Raw genomic sequence first — 17,585 nt, forward strand, 5'->3', positions numbered from 1 at the left:
TTTTGGGCCCCCACGCTGGCCTGGCCCTGTCTCCTTAGTCCTCCTCCGCAGTGATTGTTACTCCCTCAGATGAGGAACCGAGCCTGGAGAGATGCCCCCAGCAGCAGGACGGCAGGTAGGAGAGAGACGTCTAGGCTCTTCAGACTCTGAAATGGGCTTTCCTACCTGACACCCTCCTCTCTTTAAATCTAACTGGAAGTGACTGCCTTTTCCCTTGTAAGATGAACCCTGGCCTAGGCATTTGTTGTTTGAACAATCCTAGCTCTGCTGATTGACTTCTCTTCTCTCTGCCTCAGTTTCCTCACTTGTGAAATGGGAATAAAGTGGTGCCCACATCACAGGGCTGTTGTGGGGCACAGATTAAGTGCGCCAAAGTTGGCACTTGAGGCCTGTCTGCTTACTGACTCGTGGAATGTCTTGGGAAAAGGATTGGGGGCGGTGCTGTTCATGTGAAGAGCAGCCTTGGGTGTCAGCGAGGCCGGTGCTGACCTGGGCGCCAGCAGCCCCGTGCCGGCTGCCCCAGGAAGGCACTGAGCCCTCAGTGCTGGCTCATTCTTCAAGTGTGAAATGAGAAGTGGGACTAAATGAATGCTGCTTAGTGTCCCAGATCAGGTAAAATGCACTTGTTCCTTTGGGACGTTTATTGTTGCAATGCCGTTCCCTGCCAGCAAAGAGGTGGGAAGCTTCCAGAAACGCAATGTTTGCCTGTTGGAAGTCACTGTCACTGCAGATCCACCCGAGAGGTAAGCGGCTTCAGGGCTATAGTGACATTCAACAAGAAAACAGGGTTCAGCTCCTTAAAAATGTGTGTGCAGCATAAAGCAGGAGACTGAGCCGTGCCTCCACCAGTGGACGGAGCGTGGGTCCTGGGTGAGGCGCTCGGGGAAGCGTGGATCTCCATCACCCTTCATCCCGGAAGTCCCTATACGGTGCCGCCTCTGGTGATCGGAGAATCCTTGTGGGCAGATGTGGGCAGAGCCTCCGAGGAGCCCTGATGATGCCCTTAGCTGATGTCACTGGGAGAGCCTGCCCTCCCCAGAGGCCTCGTCTGGTGGCTGGAGTGTTAGCCTCTCGGAGGGAAGGGCTAGGTGTATACACACACACATTTTTAAATAAGCTTTTTTAGGCCAGTTTTAGATTTCCAGAAAAACTGTGACAATGGCATAGAGCATTCCCAGACCCTCCACCCCACCCCCCGTTTTCCTGATTATTACCGTCTTTCCTGGTATGGTGTGTTTGTTACAATCAATGACCCAGTGTCGATGAACTGTTACTAACTCAAGCCCGTGCTTTGGTCAGATTGGCTCAGTTTCCTCCTACCCCAGGACCCCATGTTCTGTTTAGTTGTCATGGGGCCTAGGTTCCTGTTGGCTCCCACAGTTTCTGTCGTTATTCTTATTGTCGTTGGTAATGGCAGTCATCCTTTCCCCTCATCATTGCTGCATTCGTCTAGTGCTCGTTCCTAGACTGACTCTTCCCTCATTCATCAGAAGGCGGGTGATCTGTGGCCTCTAGCCTGAGGCTCAGGGTCACACAGTTGGTACTGGGGCCCCCCAATGTGAGTCTCCTCCCGACCTCTGCAGCTCCGAGATGGTGTGATCACCCACGTGAGCTCCGAGGTGGTGTGATCATCCACATGAGCTCTGAGGTGGTGTGATCACCCACATGTAGCTCTGAGGTGATGTGATCATCCACCTGCAACTCTAAGGTGGTGTGATCCACCCACGTGAGCTCTGAGGTGATGTGATCATCCACCTGCAACTCTAAGGTGGTGTGATCCACCCATGTGAGCTCTGAGGTGGTGTGATCATCCACGTGAACTCTGAGGTGGTGTGATCATCCACATGCACTTCCGAGGTGGTGGGATCATCCACGTGAGCTCCGAGGTGGTGTGATCATCCACGTGAGCTCTGAGGTGGTGTGATCATCCACGTGAGCTCCGAGGTGGTGTGATCATCCACATGAGCTCTGAGGTGGTGTGATCATCCACATGAGCTCTGAGGTGGTGTGATCATCCACCTGCAACTCTAAGGTGGTGTGATCACCCACGTGAGCTCTGAGGTGGTGTGATCATCCACATGCAGCAGCTCCGAGGTGGTGGGATCATCCACATGAGCTCTGAGGTGGTGGGATCATCCACATGCAGCTCTGAGGTGGTGGGATCATCCATGTGCAGCTCTGAGGTGGTGTGATCATCCATGTGCAGCAGCTCCGAGGTGGTGGGATCATCCACATGAGCTCTGAGGTGGTGGGATCATCCACATGCAGCTCTGAGGTGGTGGGATCATCCACATGCAGCTCTGAGGTGGTGGGATCATCCACATGCAGCTCTGAGGTGGTGTGATCATCCATGTGAGCTCTGAGGTGGTGTGATCACCCACGTGCAGCACCAAGATGGTGTGATCACCCACGTGAGCTCTGAGGTGGTGTGATCACCCATGTGCAGCACCGAGATGGTGTGATCACCCACGTGAGCTCTGAGGTGGTGTGATCACCCACATGTAGCTCTGAGATGATGTGATCATCCACCTGCAACTCTAAGGTGGTGTGATCATCCACGTGAGCTCTGAGTTGGTGGGATCATCCACATGCAGCTCTGAGGTGGTGTGATCATCCACATGTAGCTCTGAGGTGATGTGATCATCCACCTGCAACTCTAAGGTGGTGTGATCATCCACGTGAGCTCTGAGTTGGTGGGATCATCCACATGCAGCTCCGAGGTGGTGGGATCATCCACATGCAGCTCTGAGGTGGTGTGATCATCCATGTCTCTGAGGTGGTGTGCAGCTCTGAAGTGTGATCATCCATGGAGGGCTGCTTCTTGTCACAGCCGTGGTTGGCAGGCTGCCAGACTGCACCACGGGGATGTGGAGGGCCAGGAAGATTTGCACAGGACATAGGGTGGGCGTTTATAAAACAAGCTTTTGTTGTTACAAAGCTCTTTTGAAGTGGGCAGTTTCACTGTGTCTCCTTTATGTAGGAATTATTGTAACTAAGAGTCTAAATATGTCACACTGAGTATATATAGAACTCAATATATATAAAGCAGTCCTCTTAAAAGTTCTGCAGTTAGATTGGGAACTGACTGCTTTCAAATTATGTCAAACAATTTGATTGCAAAGAACATGTGAAATGTACACAGGCATTCTCCAAGTCTGGCCATAATTAGTCGCTTTTAAGGGATTCTTCAACATCTCTTCCATCTTTTATTTAGAAAGAGTTCTGAGAGATCCTTGTTAACAGTACAGAGTGTTGCCATGAGACTTCGGATAGTATTGAACATGGAAAGACCCCCTGAAGGTGGTTTCTCAGATGGACAGGGAGGAGGAGGTGACCGTGGACCCAGCCTCGCAGCAGTGCGTGAACTGGGCTACGCGTGGAGGAGGCCAGGTGCTGAACAGCATGGGGTGGTGTACGCATAGACTCCGGAGTCCCGATTTCACCACCTGCCCGCCTCGTCCGTGAGCCCATGGGCTCCCTCCAGGCCTCAGTTTCCTTACCCGTAAAAGGCTGTGGTTGGGATTGGACAGCCCGGGAACACTCGTTTCTGACGCACAATAAGCGACATGGGGATGGTGATGAAAGGAGCAGACAGACATTAGCTGGTCTTTATCGTCCCTGTAGACCAGTGGTTCTCAACCTTGGCTGCACATTAGAATCACCTGGGAATCTTTTTAAAATCCTGATTTCTGGGCCTCATCCTCCGGAAGTTCTGTTTCTTTGTTACTAATGTTGTGGCCTCCCCCCAAAACAACACGGCTGTGATTCTAATGTGCAGCCAAGGTTGAGAACCACTGCTGTAGACTCTGTCAGCACCGCATTCCCATGCTGCCCACACAAGGGTGACTGCCCCCACCCCTCTCTCGGCGCACTGGAGGCACTTGCTCTGTATGTGTGGGTCAGTGTCCCTGTGGAGGCCACCTCACACCTGTCCTGCTGTGTATTGCATCCGTTTTAAATTTTTCACCTTGCAGGCAGTACAGCATAAAGAACGTACTCTGTGCTTCCTGTTTTAAATTCTGCTGGACAACCGCCATTCCACCATCAAAGTCAGGACGTTAACACTGATGCCTGATGACCTTCCAGCCCTCGCAGCCCACGAGGCTGTCACAGCTGAAGGGGTCCGTGTGGACCTTCAGTTGTCACGTCGCTGAGGTCCTTGGGCCTGGAGGGTCTTCATTCTCCCTTGGCCTTGCGACCTGACCCTTTGGGAGGTTTCAAGCCGTTATTTTGGAGACTGTGCCTCGCTTTGGGTTTGTCCGATGTTTCCTGGCTGTTAGATTCTGGTTACTGTGTATCTTTGTCGGGGGCATCACGGAGTGCAGCTGGGCCCCACCTGTCGGGGGCACACGATTCTAACTTGTCTGGTGCACCTGGTTCACTCTGACCCCTGGGTACGGTGTGCGTCTGCCTGCCGTCTCCACTGGACGGCGAGTCCTTTCCCCTTGGTCGTCAGTACGCACTTTGTGGGAGGTGCTCTGACGTTCTGTAGACGCCTGGTCCTCATCCAGTTTTATTTATGTCAGAGTGGCCTCACAGCTTCCTCGCATTCAGTGCACTGCATCGGTTATGTTTCTGCTCACCTCGTCACCCTGACTGGCCAGCAGAGCCTCCTCAGGCCAGCTCCTGTGTCCTGTCCACACTGTTCTTGGGGTTTCCACACTCTTGGCCCCGTAAAATGTCTCAGGGCCATCTTGTAGCGTGTCCACTCCACCCGGGACCCTGCCGTCTCTCCTCCTCGTTCACAGCAGTTCCTCCAGTTCTCCTCCGGTGCCGTGCAGTTAACAGCTTTCCCCTTTCCTATATTCTTAACTCCGTTCCCCACAGTGAGGAACCTGCCTCTCATCATCCTCGGAAGATTAGTGCCCCTGGTCGTCAGCAATGGGGGTGCAGGGGTGCCCTTGCCCCATCAGGCTTGGACTCCCACAGGGACACCCTCCCCACACTCACTGATGAGTCCTGACCTTGCTCGGCTGGAGAACTAAAATATTGGAGGAGAACGGTGAAGGCCTCAAACCGTTTTTCTTTGTCTTTTATTTTTTTAAAAAAAAATATTTTTATTTTTATTGATTTCAGAGAGGAAGAGAGAGGGAGAGAGAGAATCATCGATTGGCTGCCTCCTGCACGCCCCCTACTGGGGATTGAGCCCGCAACCCAGGCATGTGCCCTTGACTGGAATCGAACCCGGGACCCTTCAGTCCACAGGCTGACGCTCTATCCACTGAGCCAAACCAGCTAGGGCTCAACCCATTTTTCAAGGGGAGACACAAGGTTCCCGGGACTTCTCGGAAGTCCTGCACCTGCCCGACCTCTCCCAGTCCCCTCTCCCCGATAGTTAACAGTCTCGGGCTCTGGCCTACCTGCTTGTTTGAGGAACCCATCTGCAACCTCTGCTTCAGAGTAGTTTAGACACCTGTCTCCCTTAACTTCCAACTCTTTTAAACTCTGGCTCTTTTGTAGCCATTATAGTTATTACTTCCTTTTTCTGAGAAAATGTGCCAGTAAGTAGAAACATGTGAAAAGGGGCAGCGACTTACTTACGTCCTTGTGGCATTAACCTGTCACTTGCACTTGGAATGATCATGTGTGCTCTCTCATAGTGAAAGGCACAAAACTGGAACCGTCCTCCGTCCCAGCACGAGAGAAGTGAAGCGGGCCTTGCGGCTCCGCGCCGTCTCCGGCTGTGCAGGTGCAGGGGCTCAGAGCCCTGGATGAGTCAGGACGGCCAGCGATGGCCTGCAGATACCTCTCGCCGCCGGACACGGAAGGGCCGGTCATGAGGTTCGAGGTTTGACTGTCTGAGATAGGACTGGACGAGGCTGCTGATAGGGGTGTAGTAACTGAAGTCAGCTTTTCCGTCGCATTTCTGTTTGATTCGCGGAAATGATCGGGAGCAGCGCAGACTGAGTACAGTGCCGTGGCCCCGGCCTGGCCGGGGTGTGTTGTTCACCGTGTGTTTCTCTGGCTGTTCTCTCGTGCAGAACACATACACCAATGCGGACAAGTTGCTAGAGGCCGCGGAGCAGCTGGCGCAGACGGGGGAATGTGACCCCGAAGAGATTTATCAGGCCGCCCATCAGCTCGAAGACCGGATCCAGGACTTTGTTCGGCGTGTTGAGCAACGGAAGATCCTACTGGACATGTCAGTGTCCTTTCACACGCACGTGAAAGAGGTGAGAACCCGGAGGGGCAGGAGAGCCCGGGACTGCGAGGGTCTCTGACACAAGCCGTGACGTGAGAGCGTGGACCAGAGCTGGGCAGTGGTGATGGCAGCCTGCTCCCTCCAGCGGAGCAGTCAGCGCGGACGGGGCCTTCCTTGCAGCACAAGCACAGGCAGCCTTTGCTGGGGGTGGCCCGTGAGGGGTGGGCGTCTGGGGAGAGGTGTGGACGAGGAGGTGAGCTGAGCTGAAGGAGATCCTTTAAGTTGGAGAGAGACAGCGTGCACCTGTTTTAGCATAGATGGCCCACACATTGTGGTCAGAGCTGCTGGGTTTCCCTTCAGTGTCAGCCTGTCATGTGGCCCAAGTCACAGTTGCCTTCTGATTTTATCAGCCTGTGTGGCCATTCTCAGATACTAATAAAAGTGAACTTTGCAGAATACTGAATGTACCAGACATCAGCATTAATTAAGGCCATATCGGCTTTGGTGATGTCTGCTCAGTGTTAGCTCTGCAATTCGAAATTCTTTTTAAGACTCACACCTGGAAAAAGGTTGGTGCCTGTAACTCTTGTCCCATACCAGGCATTCCAGTCCTGTGTGTTGAGATCTCTGGGCTCTTTACTCTCTCACCCCCAGAGGACAGAACACAGAATACTACTTGTTTCTGGGGAGAGAGAAGAGGAGATATTTTCATGGAGATGGTGATATTTTATGCCTGGAGGCTGTATGCGGAAGGTGGTTGATGGAGGCGTCAGCCTCAATTTCACCCGTAAACTTGGGTTTGGAAGCATTCTGGGTCCCCTTTCTCCCTCTTTTTTTCCCCTCTCTGTGAAAAGAATTCATGAGAGGCTTAACCTCCTCTTAGAAGATGAGGGCTGGTGCTCTGCCTTTTCAAAAACGTTTTTAAAATAGTATTTAACAGAACTGTTGATTAGTCTCACACAACTTTGGATTTTATTTTGGGAGAACTTTTATTCTCCTGCATTTGTTTTCCACCTTCAATCTCTCTAGACCCTTTCATATTATTTGCAGCGTTTTATTCACATCAGTTCCGAGTATAATATTCCCATGATGAGTCTTCGTTACCTGTCCTCTCCTTTCCAGTGCACTTTCCACTGCTCATTCCTTCACTCTCTCGCTCATTCATCCCGAAGTGTCTCCTGAGCCACTAGAATGTTCAGGAGGTTGTGCACAAGGGAAGGCAGTGGAAAACATACTTCTGTGTCACATATTTCAAACGTTGGTTTGTTTCTCTTGGTGGATGTAAGGTGCCTTGAAGACCAGAACTGTCTCACTTACCCTTGTACCCACAGCTGGCCTCCGTACCAGGCTTAGGAGAGCTCAGTCACTGGGAATAATGATGTCTATTTCTAGCACATGTTCTGAGATTTAATGATAGAGGGACATGTTTCCATTTTCAAATATAGCAAAAGCACAATTATTTTCATCCATTTGTACTCATTCACCTTCTTTCTCAAAAATGGGTCCGGAGTTAATGAATAATTACCTTGGAAATGCGTGGGTTGTGTGAGGCCACCAGGTGGTCCTGGCCAGGCTTGTCTCTGGAATGGACTCAGGGCCCTGAGTGGGGTTCTGTTCATTGATTCCCAGAGGCCGTGGTTTCCCAGGAAAGGTCGTTCTATTTGGATCAGCTGTGATTCCCGCTGGGTTTCAGGAAAGGAGCCGTGGGCTCTGCTTCTGCAAACTTACACTCGAACTGGCACCGGGCTTTGTTTGGGGTGATGCCTGGGACGGACCCTTTCATTTTGTTCAGGAGTCGGAAAGAAAGCGCCAGTCACCTGGGGATTGTTCTGTCTGGCTTACCAGCCTGGCTCCATTTTCATGCTACCACTTGGGCAGGCAGACTTCTTTCTTTAAGCCCAGCAAGTGCTCACTCTCCCTGGATCTTGCACTGTGGTTGGAGGAGGGTTACGGGGACTCTCATTGCTCCTTGGGGTGCAGAGCACTGGGAGTGGCCTCTTATCCCGTCCTCACCTGGTTTGCTCCTGGCTTCTCCCCTTTTCTCCTCTTACGCATATTTGCTTTGCTATTATTTCATGATACTGACTTCGATTTGCCCAGCCCATGCATCCTTCATAAATTCCCTTTCATCATATGAAGAGATCTTTGATCACCCACCCAAGAGCACCGAGTTCTGCACCGAGAACACCCAGGTGCTGCTGAACCCTCACTCCTCTGATCAGGGCCACGGGCGTGTGCACCAGGAGTGCGTGGGCAGTTTCAGGCTTAAGAGGTGCTGTGTTGCTCATGGCTGAACAGTTCCCCTTTGATTTCTGCTCTCGTACCTGAAACTGGATCCCATTTTACGTTTAGAATGGTGCCTTCTGAAATTCCACCTGCCAGTTGCCATTGAAACTACCTACTTCTGCTCCTGGCTTGCAGCTGGGAGCTGTGGCTTTTGTGCTTCCCACACCACCTTACTGCTCACCCATCCCCACTGGTACCCGAATGATCATCTTAGTCACAGACAAGAATAGATGCCAACAGCAGTAGCTTTTGTTTATAAAGTGCTTGTAGTAATTGACTCTCAAACTGGCTTTGCCAGTTAGGGAAGACATATGTGGTAACATGAGCCCATTTCATAGATGAGAAAACTGAGGGTAGAGAGCGCCAAAGGATTTCTCAAGGCCACCCACAGCTGGTGTGTTGCGAGCAGGTTTATAGCCTGCGTGCAGACTGTGCACTGGAGAGTGGTTGTCCCTAGAGCAATCCCCAAATCTCAGGGTCCCAATTCTACCACCCACAGAATCAGCTGGCAGCTCAGTCCTTCCCTGGGATCCCCCCTCCCTCCATGAGTTCCTTTAGGAGTCCTCTCTGGTGGGGTCTCACTCCCCAGTTAGTGAGGAAGGGGCTTTTCGGGGGTTTCTCCCAGCAGAGCGAGGTTCCTCCTTTAGGTTCCACCCAGCACAGTTTGTGGGAAGGGTATAACGGGTCAGACTCGGGTGGACACAGGATCCAGATTTTGTCATTTTTCTCCCCAGAAATCCCTGTGTCTCCCTAGCCCAGCCTGCTCTGTGACCCAGGCCTGTGCACACTGCAGCCACTGTGGGCTGGGTTCAAGCTCTCTTCCATGAAGTGGGCCTGGCTGCAGCTCAGAGGGCCTCTAGGGGGCAGCGTTGCCTAAGTCTGGCTGCCTGAGGAGCCGAGGCTGTGGGCACAGTTCTTACTCATAGAGTCCACGCTGCTGAGAACTTGGTTAGAATGAAACTCTTGCTGTCAAGCAGAGATTTACCTTTTATTGCAAATTAACAGCTAGCACAGGAGTACAGGTTTCTTTCTTCACATTCAGGAAGCTTGTGGTAAAAATTTTCAGGCCTCCTGGAGACCTTTTCTCATTGCTTTGTGCAGAGGTTATGTTAGGAGGCATAGGTAGCATTTTCAAAACTTAAACATAGGCTTTGCCTGAATCCCGTTGCACGACGAATGCATCAGTTCATCTAAAATCGACATCAGAAATACTTTTCTCTGAGACTTTTTTAAAAAGTATATCTTTATTGATTTCAGAGAGTAAGGGAGAAGGAGAGAGAGAGATAGAAACATCAGTGGTGAGCTTGAATTATTGATCATCTGCCTCCTGCACCCCACCGCCCCCCCTCCCCCCCTCCACTTGGAGTTGAGTTGAGCCTGCAACCTGGGCTTGTGCCCTTGACAGGAATCGAACCTGGAGCCCTTCAGTCCGCAGGGTGATGCTCTATCCACTGAGCCAAACCAGCCAGGGCACTTTTCTCTGAGATTTTTTTGAATGAGAATATTTCCTTGGGACCAGACAGAAACATTCTAAAGGGGAAAGGACCTTTGGGCATGAACATCATGGACTTAGAGGTAACCTCGCTCCTCCGACCTCGCTTTCCCCCTCTTCACCTGCCTGATCCCAGCACGGTCTCTGCGGGCTCCTGCACAGCTGCACTCCACTGGGCGGGCATGTTCCCCCATGGACATGTGTTGAAGTGTCCAGGATGTGGAGGGAATAAGCTAGTTCTTTAAAGGTTACCCGGAGGAAAGGAAAAGGCCTCACTCCTGGCACGTCCCCTGGAAGCCAGGGGAAGTGATTTCTATAGAAGCCCAGACATCCCAGCAACTTTCCTCACGCCGTCCTATTTTTAGGTGTGAAAGGTTAAAATGTTGGATGGTGTTAAGCTGACCAGACTGTGACATATTTTGAACAATTGGTAGGAACCTGGATACATTTTGAATAACATCTAGGGAAAAAAAGGCTTTTAAAACATTGTGAGTCTTATTATTAGAAGAAATTTCCTTGCAAGAACAAGACTAATAGCAGTGGTTAACATTTACCTACCTCTTCACGTGGGTGCATGACCCTACCTCATCTTCCTGGGAGCCTGCGAGGCAGGCATTATTGCCAGGCCTGTCTTATAGGAGAATAAACTGACACCTGGATCCAGGTGAGGAATGGACCTGAGGTTCTCTTCACTGTTCTTCCACGTTCCCTCTCAGGAGAAGTGTTTCGGTTTAATTACTTGGGGATAAAATACGACCTCATATGTGGTGGCGTGGAGTCGCGGGGCACAGCGGTGCATTGCTCCTCAAGCGGGGGTTTGCACTCCTCTCCTCTCCACAGTGTGTAGAAGCAAGACTTGTTCAACTGGTCCTGTCACTTAAATGGTATTTAGTGGTAGTCGTGTCAAATGGTAGTATTTGCTGGAGAAGAGGAATTCTGCAGACACCTCCCCCACCCCGCATCCTGTCCCACTGGCGGGGTCACACAGGGTCAGCAGGAGACCTGACCCAGCTGTTTGAATGGGGGAGGGGACTTGGGACAGCTGTGTTGGAGGTGTGTCTCATCAGGGACCTGCGGACTCCTACCAGCTGTCCTAATTAATGTTGCGTTGCTGATATTGCAGTGTTCTTCTAGCGGGCTTTTAAAAACTTGCATTTCTGTTTGTTTGCACAATAAACTTCATTTCTACTAACGCATTTCATTTCCACTAATGTTATGAGATGCTAGCTTTTAAAAGCACAGTGTCACTAAAGCTAGGGGCTACGATGGCTCCAGCGTGTGGTCTGAAGTGTCTGCCAGACCCTCCTGTGATGCAGTCAGTGTTCGGGGAGCGTTGGCTCCTTTGCCTTTCTCCTCATTGATACTAATGTTAGGTCACACGAGAGAAGAGCACTCCTTTTTGGATGTACATTTGCTTAAATTATTCAACTCCCCTGGGTGAGCATAATATGCTGAGGGAGCACTATTCCTAAACTCAGCAGCTTACAGCGCTGTGTCCCTCCATTCATTCCCGAAGAGTCCTCCATCGTCTGCCGTCTCTCAGTGCGGGGCTGTCTCAGCCGGTGTGCTGGGGCCCTCTGTCCCTGGGCTCCCCCACAGTGACCGGAGGGTGGGGGCAGCTTTAGGGCAGCACGTGGATTAAGGTGGAACACAGTTGAGACTTTGAAAGAAGGGAGTGAAGTAAGTGATTTGTTGTTGCTTTTATTCTTTTTTGGCAGAAAAAAAAAAACCGTTGCAAAGGTCCACTTTTTCATCAGTGTCCATCCTAGGACAGGAATCCTCGGGTGGGAGGGCTGTGTCCAAGGGCTGCCGAAAAGGCATTCTGTGCTGGGAAGCTGTGAATTTAAGAGAGGCTTTCGCAAAGTGTTGCCTCCAAGCCTAAGAGATCACTGCATTTCCTTGCTACACCAGGGACCCTCAGAGTGTCAACCATCCTCAAGGAGTTACTGAGACGGCCAGAAGCGGGGGTGGGGGGGGGAGGGGGGTGTAGGAGCGCATTTCTCAGAGAAACACATGCCTCAGCGGAGCAGTTTCAAAAAGGAAGGGTTTGGAAACAAGAAGCCAAATGCACACACTTGCTTCGGCAAGTGCACTGGTGTTGACTCAGCCCCCGAGGCTGGCGCGGGCGGCTGGGCAGTGTGTCCCGTAGCTCAGGCAGCCGCTGGCACCCACACGTGTAAGGTGCTGGAGGTGATTCTCACATCCCTGGGGAAGCAGGGAGCATTTTCTCCTCACATAAACCATCTCCACGCCCAGGGGCCATTCGGCTTAATTAACTGCCTCCCAGTTCGCCAAACGGCTCCCCAAGACCTGGAGCGGCTCCCCGAAGCGGGCGGAGTGCTCTGCTCCCACCAGACCAAAGCCAGAGGTCTTACCCACCCAGGTCCCAGACGCAGTGTTCGTGAGGTGGCAGTGGCAGTGAGGGTTTGCAAGGGTTTCGGGATGCCCACTCCTTCATGAAGGACTGTGACCGTGACCTTGGCCTGGCCGGGCGTGGAACCTAGCTGTGCCACATCCCGTCTCCTGCCAGGCCTGGGGAGGCCTCATTCCACCACGCTCCACGCTTCCTTCTTCTCTGAGGGCTGGACACCACCCATGTCTGTGCAGCGGTTTAATAATCAACAACAGACTGCAACGCCCTTGCTAAGAGTGAAATAAAAGCCACCCGGGCTGCGTGAGAGAATGCCGTCACGTGTGGCAGGTGTTGGAGGGTCTTTTCTGATTCTGTTGCACCCGGGTGGAGCCTGGGCAGAATTGGGAAGAGCCACTTCCCGTCCTGTCTTTCTCTTCTCTGATCGTCCCCTTGGGCTCTCTGCCTGTTCACTTTCTCACCTCGCAGCCATCACATGCTGCGTTTTTTGTGCCTCTTTGCTGCTGGCTGTCGGACTGTTTGGGGTACTTCTCCTCCCTCCCGCCCCCTCGCCGTCTCGCACGGGGCCTGCCCTGGCGGTGACGGGCCTCACTGTCTCCCTCCAGCTGTGGACATGGCTGGAGGAGCTGCAGAAGGAGCTGCTGGACGACGTGTACGCCGAGTCGGTGGAGGCGGTGCAGGACCTCATCAAGCGGTTCGGCCAGCAGCAGCAGACGACCCTGCAAGTGACCGTCAACGTGATCAAGGAAGGGGAGGACCTCATCCAGCAGCTGAGGTGGGCCCGCCCCGCCTCCCGCCTGAGCACAGGCCCTTTGAAACCCTGCCAGCGTTTCCCCTTCCCCTCGCTTTTGGGAACAATTGCCTATAATTCTCTGTCCAATGGGGTAGAGAACAAATAACGTCTGTGAGCGTAATGCAGAGTAGCATCTCTCTCTTTTCTTTTTCCCCCTTACGGTTTTTTCTCTATAATTTTTCTCATTACAGCATTGACTAATAAACCTTCCCAGAATTCAGCTTTTATTAATATTCCCTCTTAACACTTACTTAGTAATGAATGAAATTTTACTTAACCCTCCCAGGATCGTGTCCTTCAGGCCCCGGGTGACCGGTCTCTCTAGAATGTGGTGGGGTGCCCCCTTCTCAAAGTTGAGGCCCAGGCAGGCCCGGCCCAGCTGACACCTGCCCCTCAGGGGACCCGGTGGCAGGAAGTCGGGGACAGTGCTGGGGCTGGACGCATCACAGGGACCGTTTACGTAAATGAAGTCTCCCGACTGCTCCTCGGAGGCCAGTGTATTGAATCGTTGGTGATAACTTCACCTGGTGTTTGCTTTGCCAAGTCAGGCAACGTTGCTCGATAGAGGCTTCATTGATGCATTGGCGTTTAACCCCTCGTGACTAATAGAACCACCGTTCGTGGTAAACAGGTATCAGCTCTTCTGTCAACTTAAGGAGAAAGCGGCTGGAAGTGATCCCTGCTGACTGGCCTTACGAGAGCATTAGATTCTTGTGAGAGCGAGGAGAGGTGGGCGGGAGAGGCCCCGCGCTCCCTCAGGTCTGGGAGCTGCTGGAGGAGGAAGCCGCTGTTGTTCTGCGGGAGGGGCGGCCGTCCTTTCTGAGACAGGCAGCCGCTTCCTGCCGGCTCTCTCCCCCCAGGTCCCGAGCTGCCGGATCTGGGATCTGACAATGTGCGACTTGCTCCTCCAATTCCTGTTTGTCTCTTTGAAATCCCGTTTCCCTCTCTGCTCCCTCCCAGGGACTCGGCCATCTCCAACAACAAGACCCCCCACAACAGCTCCATCAGCCACATCGAGACGGTGCTGCAGCAGCTGGACGAGGCGCAGGCCCAGATGGAGGAGCTGTTCCAGGAGCGCAAGATCAAGCTGGACCTCTTCCTGCAGCTGCGCATCTTCGAGAGGGACGCCATCGACGTGAGTGCCCGCCCGCTCCGCCCTGTGTCCTTCCCTGGGCCTGGGCCGCTGCCAGGAGGAGAGAGGAAGGGAACTGGGGGCTGGGACTCCGCTCCTCTGTCTGAAGTTGGAACTGGCGGAGGCAGCAGGCACAGCGGGCCCACGTCGCACACAGGATAGAGCAAGGCCAGTGTGGAGGGTGAGGGCAGAGCTGCTGGGACAGATCCCTCTCACCCTCTTGGCTTCTCGCCTCCACTGGGTCCCACGCAGCTCTCCCTGTCCTGGGAGCAGGGGCACAAGCTCAAGCAGGGGTCCTCTCTCCCTTCCCCTCCCCCTCCTGCTCTGCCCGAGACTGGGACACGCTGGGCCTGCCGTGAGGGCCTGTTAGGGAATTCCTCCACAGAAGGGTCTCAGATGGTCTGTCATTCTTAGTTAACTGCGACTGTTACGCCTCATGTGTGACTGGGAGAAAGAAGTTCAGGTTTCTTTCCTTTTTCTTCACAAGAAGGAGGTGGTTCTACGTTCTGTGCCCGGGAAGGGCTTTGTTTGAACTTGATAGTGTGGGCAGAAGGAAGTGTGGTTGGATGACACTGCGAGTGTCTGTGAAACATGAGGGAAGGAACCAAAGCTCACCTCAGCCGGGGTGGTAGTGACGGCCGCCTGGGGGTCCCAGATCGCCCACCAGGATGTCTGGAGGATGCTCTCCCCATATCGATCCCTTGCCCTGGGTTAGAGCAGTGCTGTGAGAGCGTGGGGCCCAGACCCTAAGGGCCGCCAAAGGCAGGGTGAGGCAGGGCTCAGTGTCGACTGCCGTGGTTACCTTCGCCTGAAGTGGGCCTTCTGTGCGTCCCGAGGCCTGTCTGTGGGCCCTGCTCTGAGGGGCGTGTGGTGCAGGGGCCAGGCCCGCCCTGGGCAGGCCTTCTGTGGGGCCCGTTGGTTGGCTGCTTGTGTAAACTTCCATCAGTGGTTTCATAAAAGGACAACCTCCTTGGCTGTGTTCATTATCATCATCTTTTAATAATGACAAGAAAGGTATTGAACCCTCACACGTCCCTGAAAAAACAACAACCTGCTCTCTGAGTCTTGACACTTAAATCCACTCGGAGCCACGTGGTTTGGAGCCACGTGGAGAAAGGCTCTGGCCTCAGCGATCAGGACCCGCCCCGCCAGCCTGCAGCCTGTGGGAGCAGGACCCTGCAGGCAGCCTGCTTTCCTCTCTGACCTCTGCTTTAGAGGAACTGCTTTGGTAAATGTGGCTGTTGATTAAATAGTTTCAGTTAAAGCAACGCAAAGCAGTCAGAAGCATTATTTGAAGTTTCTCCTTCCAGGACCTTTGGCTATTTGGGGGGGAAATTGGCTTCACTTGTATTAATGGTCTTTAAAGGGGGAAATAATTCATTGTATTTCTGTTCTCATTGAACCAGTGTTTTAAATGGAGGTCAGGAATGCCAGACGACTTCCCCACACTAAAGCCGGGAGTTCCGAGTGGCCCAGTAAGGCCAGGCTGCCAGGCCGGGCAGGTGACGCCTGAGCCCAGGAAACGGAGCCTGCAGTGCGTTCACAGGGCGCTAGGATACAGTGTAAAATCTTTTAGCACGTCAGGCCCTTGGAACCTTTTTTCTCTTGAATGACCCTGAAACATGAAGATCTGAGCAGTTTAGGTTTCAGCTGGGATTTTCTCTCTTACTGGGAAAATGCCTCATCTGACTACCCATAGGAAGCATGCAGTTATGTTGTTGGTGGAAATTCATCTGTTACTTGGTTGATTTTTTTACATCCCCCACATCTCTGTATTTCAGTTGGAGTAGCATTTCCATCTCTGAAAAGTGGATGGAGATTTTCTCTGCCTTAGCCTACTGCGATTACAGCTTCCGGGTGTACCAGTGAAATCTGCTCTATTGCTTGAAAAACAAAATAATTACCGTAGCATCCTGTGACAGGTTAGGTACGGGAAACAGTCATAACTAAACTATTTGTGTCTTTAGGGAGAAAATTTAGACTTAATAAAAATTCTGCGATACGCTTAAAAAAGTTGTTTCAAAGCTATTTCTCCAAAGAATTAATATTCAAAAATGACTTCCACTTTCATCAGCTTTATTTTTGGCACAGATTTCTTTTCTTGGCTCGGATGGTTGACCAGCTAGAATGCTAAACTGTGGGCGGGATTTTCCTGATGACCCTAGATCACGGCCATGCCAGGGTTCTTTATGCCAAGCGAGTGTTTTCAGATCCTGCTGGTCTGAGCACACTGATCCGTGTTTATTGCCCGTTGCTTGACGCCGTCCGAGCCTGATGGTGCCTCCTCCGTGAGACCATTCCCGCGTCTGTCTCTCACCACACACGTGTCTTCTCCCTCAGCGCCAGGAAACAAATTAACATTAGAAAGAATCCCCTCAGAGTGGAGATAAAGGTTAAAGATATGGTCAATTTTTCCCTTTTTAACAATATTTTCCCCCAGTGGCTTTTTGGTTTATGTCTAATTTGCCGTTGTTTAAATTTGTTGATTTTTAATAAGCATAACTTAATAGGTTAATATAATATGCATGTTGTATATGGCCTCTGTAATAAAAGAATAAACTGAGAAGACTTGTGCAAGGAGTTTGGGGAAGCCGTAGTTCTTTATTATTTCCCATCTCCTAGCCGGAGTCTGTACACACTCTCCCGTTCACGGATTTTCACACTAATTCGCTCACTGCTCATGCGGAGAAAGGAATAGGATCGATGGGAGATGTGTTTCCATTGAAGTGTATCGTATGATACTCTTCCACAAGAAGGCTTTTCCTCCCTTCTGGATGTTATCATTTTACTCTTAATTTTTAAAGAGTACATAAGGAACGGTTTGCACCAAGGTGGTGAGGACAGCACAGCCCTCCTTGCTTCAGTCCCTTTTTTGTTTTTGTTGTGCCGTAGCATTTTAGAGAAAAATGTTGTCAGCGTGTCATTTCACCCCTGCCGACTTCCCTAAGAAACGAGGCCATTTTCTTCCATGAGCACAACTCACTGAACACCTCAGCAGTCTAGCAGTCACCCTGGTTGTCTTCTCAGGCCCGGCTGTTCAGTGGGGGCCGCAGCACCTCAGTAGGGCTGCACGGGGTCCGCTCCTGCCCTGGCCTCTCTGTCTGTTCATCTACAATGGTCTCTCCGTCCGCCCTTCCTCCCTCCACACCACCACTTGTCGAGATAGCTTCATCAGTGGTCTGGCCCCACATTCTGCCTTTGCTCACTTGATTTCTTCTGAGTTGTTCACCTGTTTTTCTTTCCCCGGCATTTCCTGTACACACAGCAGTTAGAGGTGAAGACCTCATTGGAATCGGGGTCTGTTTCTGTGCGAGAATGCTGCACAGGTGGCACATCACAGCTTTTCCTGTCGGAGGGCTGTCCGTCCAG

General features: G+C 52.0%; 1 protein-coding gene across 7 annotated transcripts in view; it reads left to right on the top strand.

Annotated features, from left to right (window-relative positions):
• The window catches only part of TRIO (trio Rho guanine nucleotide exchange factor), a 318,911-nt gene that overhangs the window by 174,403 nt on the left and 126,923 nt on the right, over positions 1-17,585 (top strand). For all 7 annotated transcript variants that reach the window (XM_070411908.1, XM_070411909.1, XM_070411910.1 and 4 more), the window contains exons 11-13: positions 5,982-6,173; positions 12,897-13,066; positions 14,045-14,219. In XM_070411908.1, the coding sequence (XP_070268009.1) occupies positions 5,982-6,173; positions 12,897-13,066; positions 14,045-14,219 (537 nt within the window). The remainder of the gene's footprint in view (positions 1-5,981; positions 6,174-12,896; positions 13,067-14,044; positions 14,220-17,585) is intronic.

Source organism: Myotis yumanensis, unplaced genomic scaffold (genome assembly GCF_028538775.1).
Source record: "Myotis yumanensis isolate MYYU_CA2020_CCGP unplaced genomic scaffold, mMyoYum1.0.hap1 SCAF_4, whole genome shotgun sequence".
NCBI classification, from domain to species: domain Eukaryota; kingdom Metazoa; phylum Chordata; class Mammalia; order Chiroptera; family Vespertilionidae; genus Myotis; species Myotis yumanensis.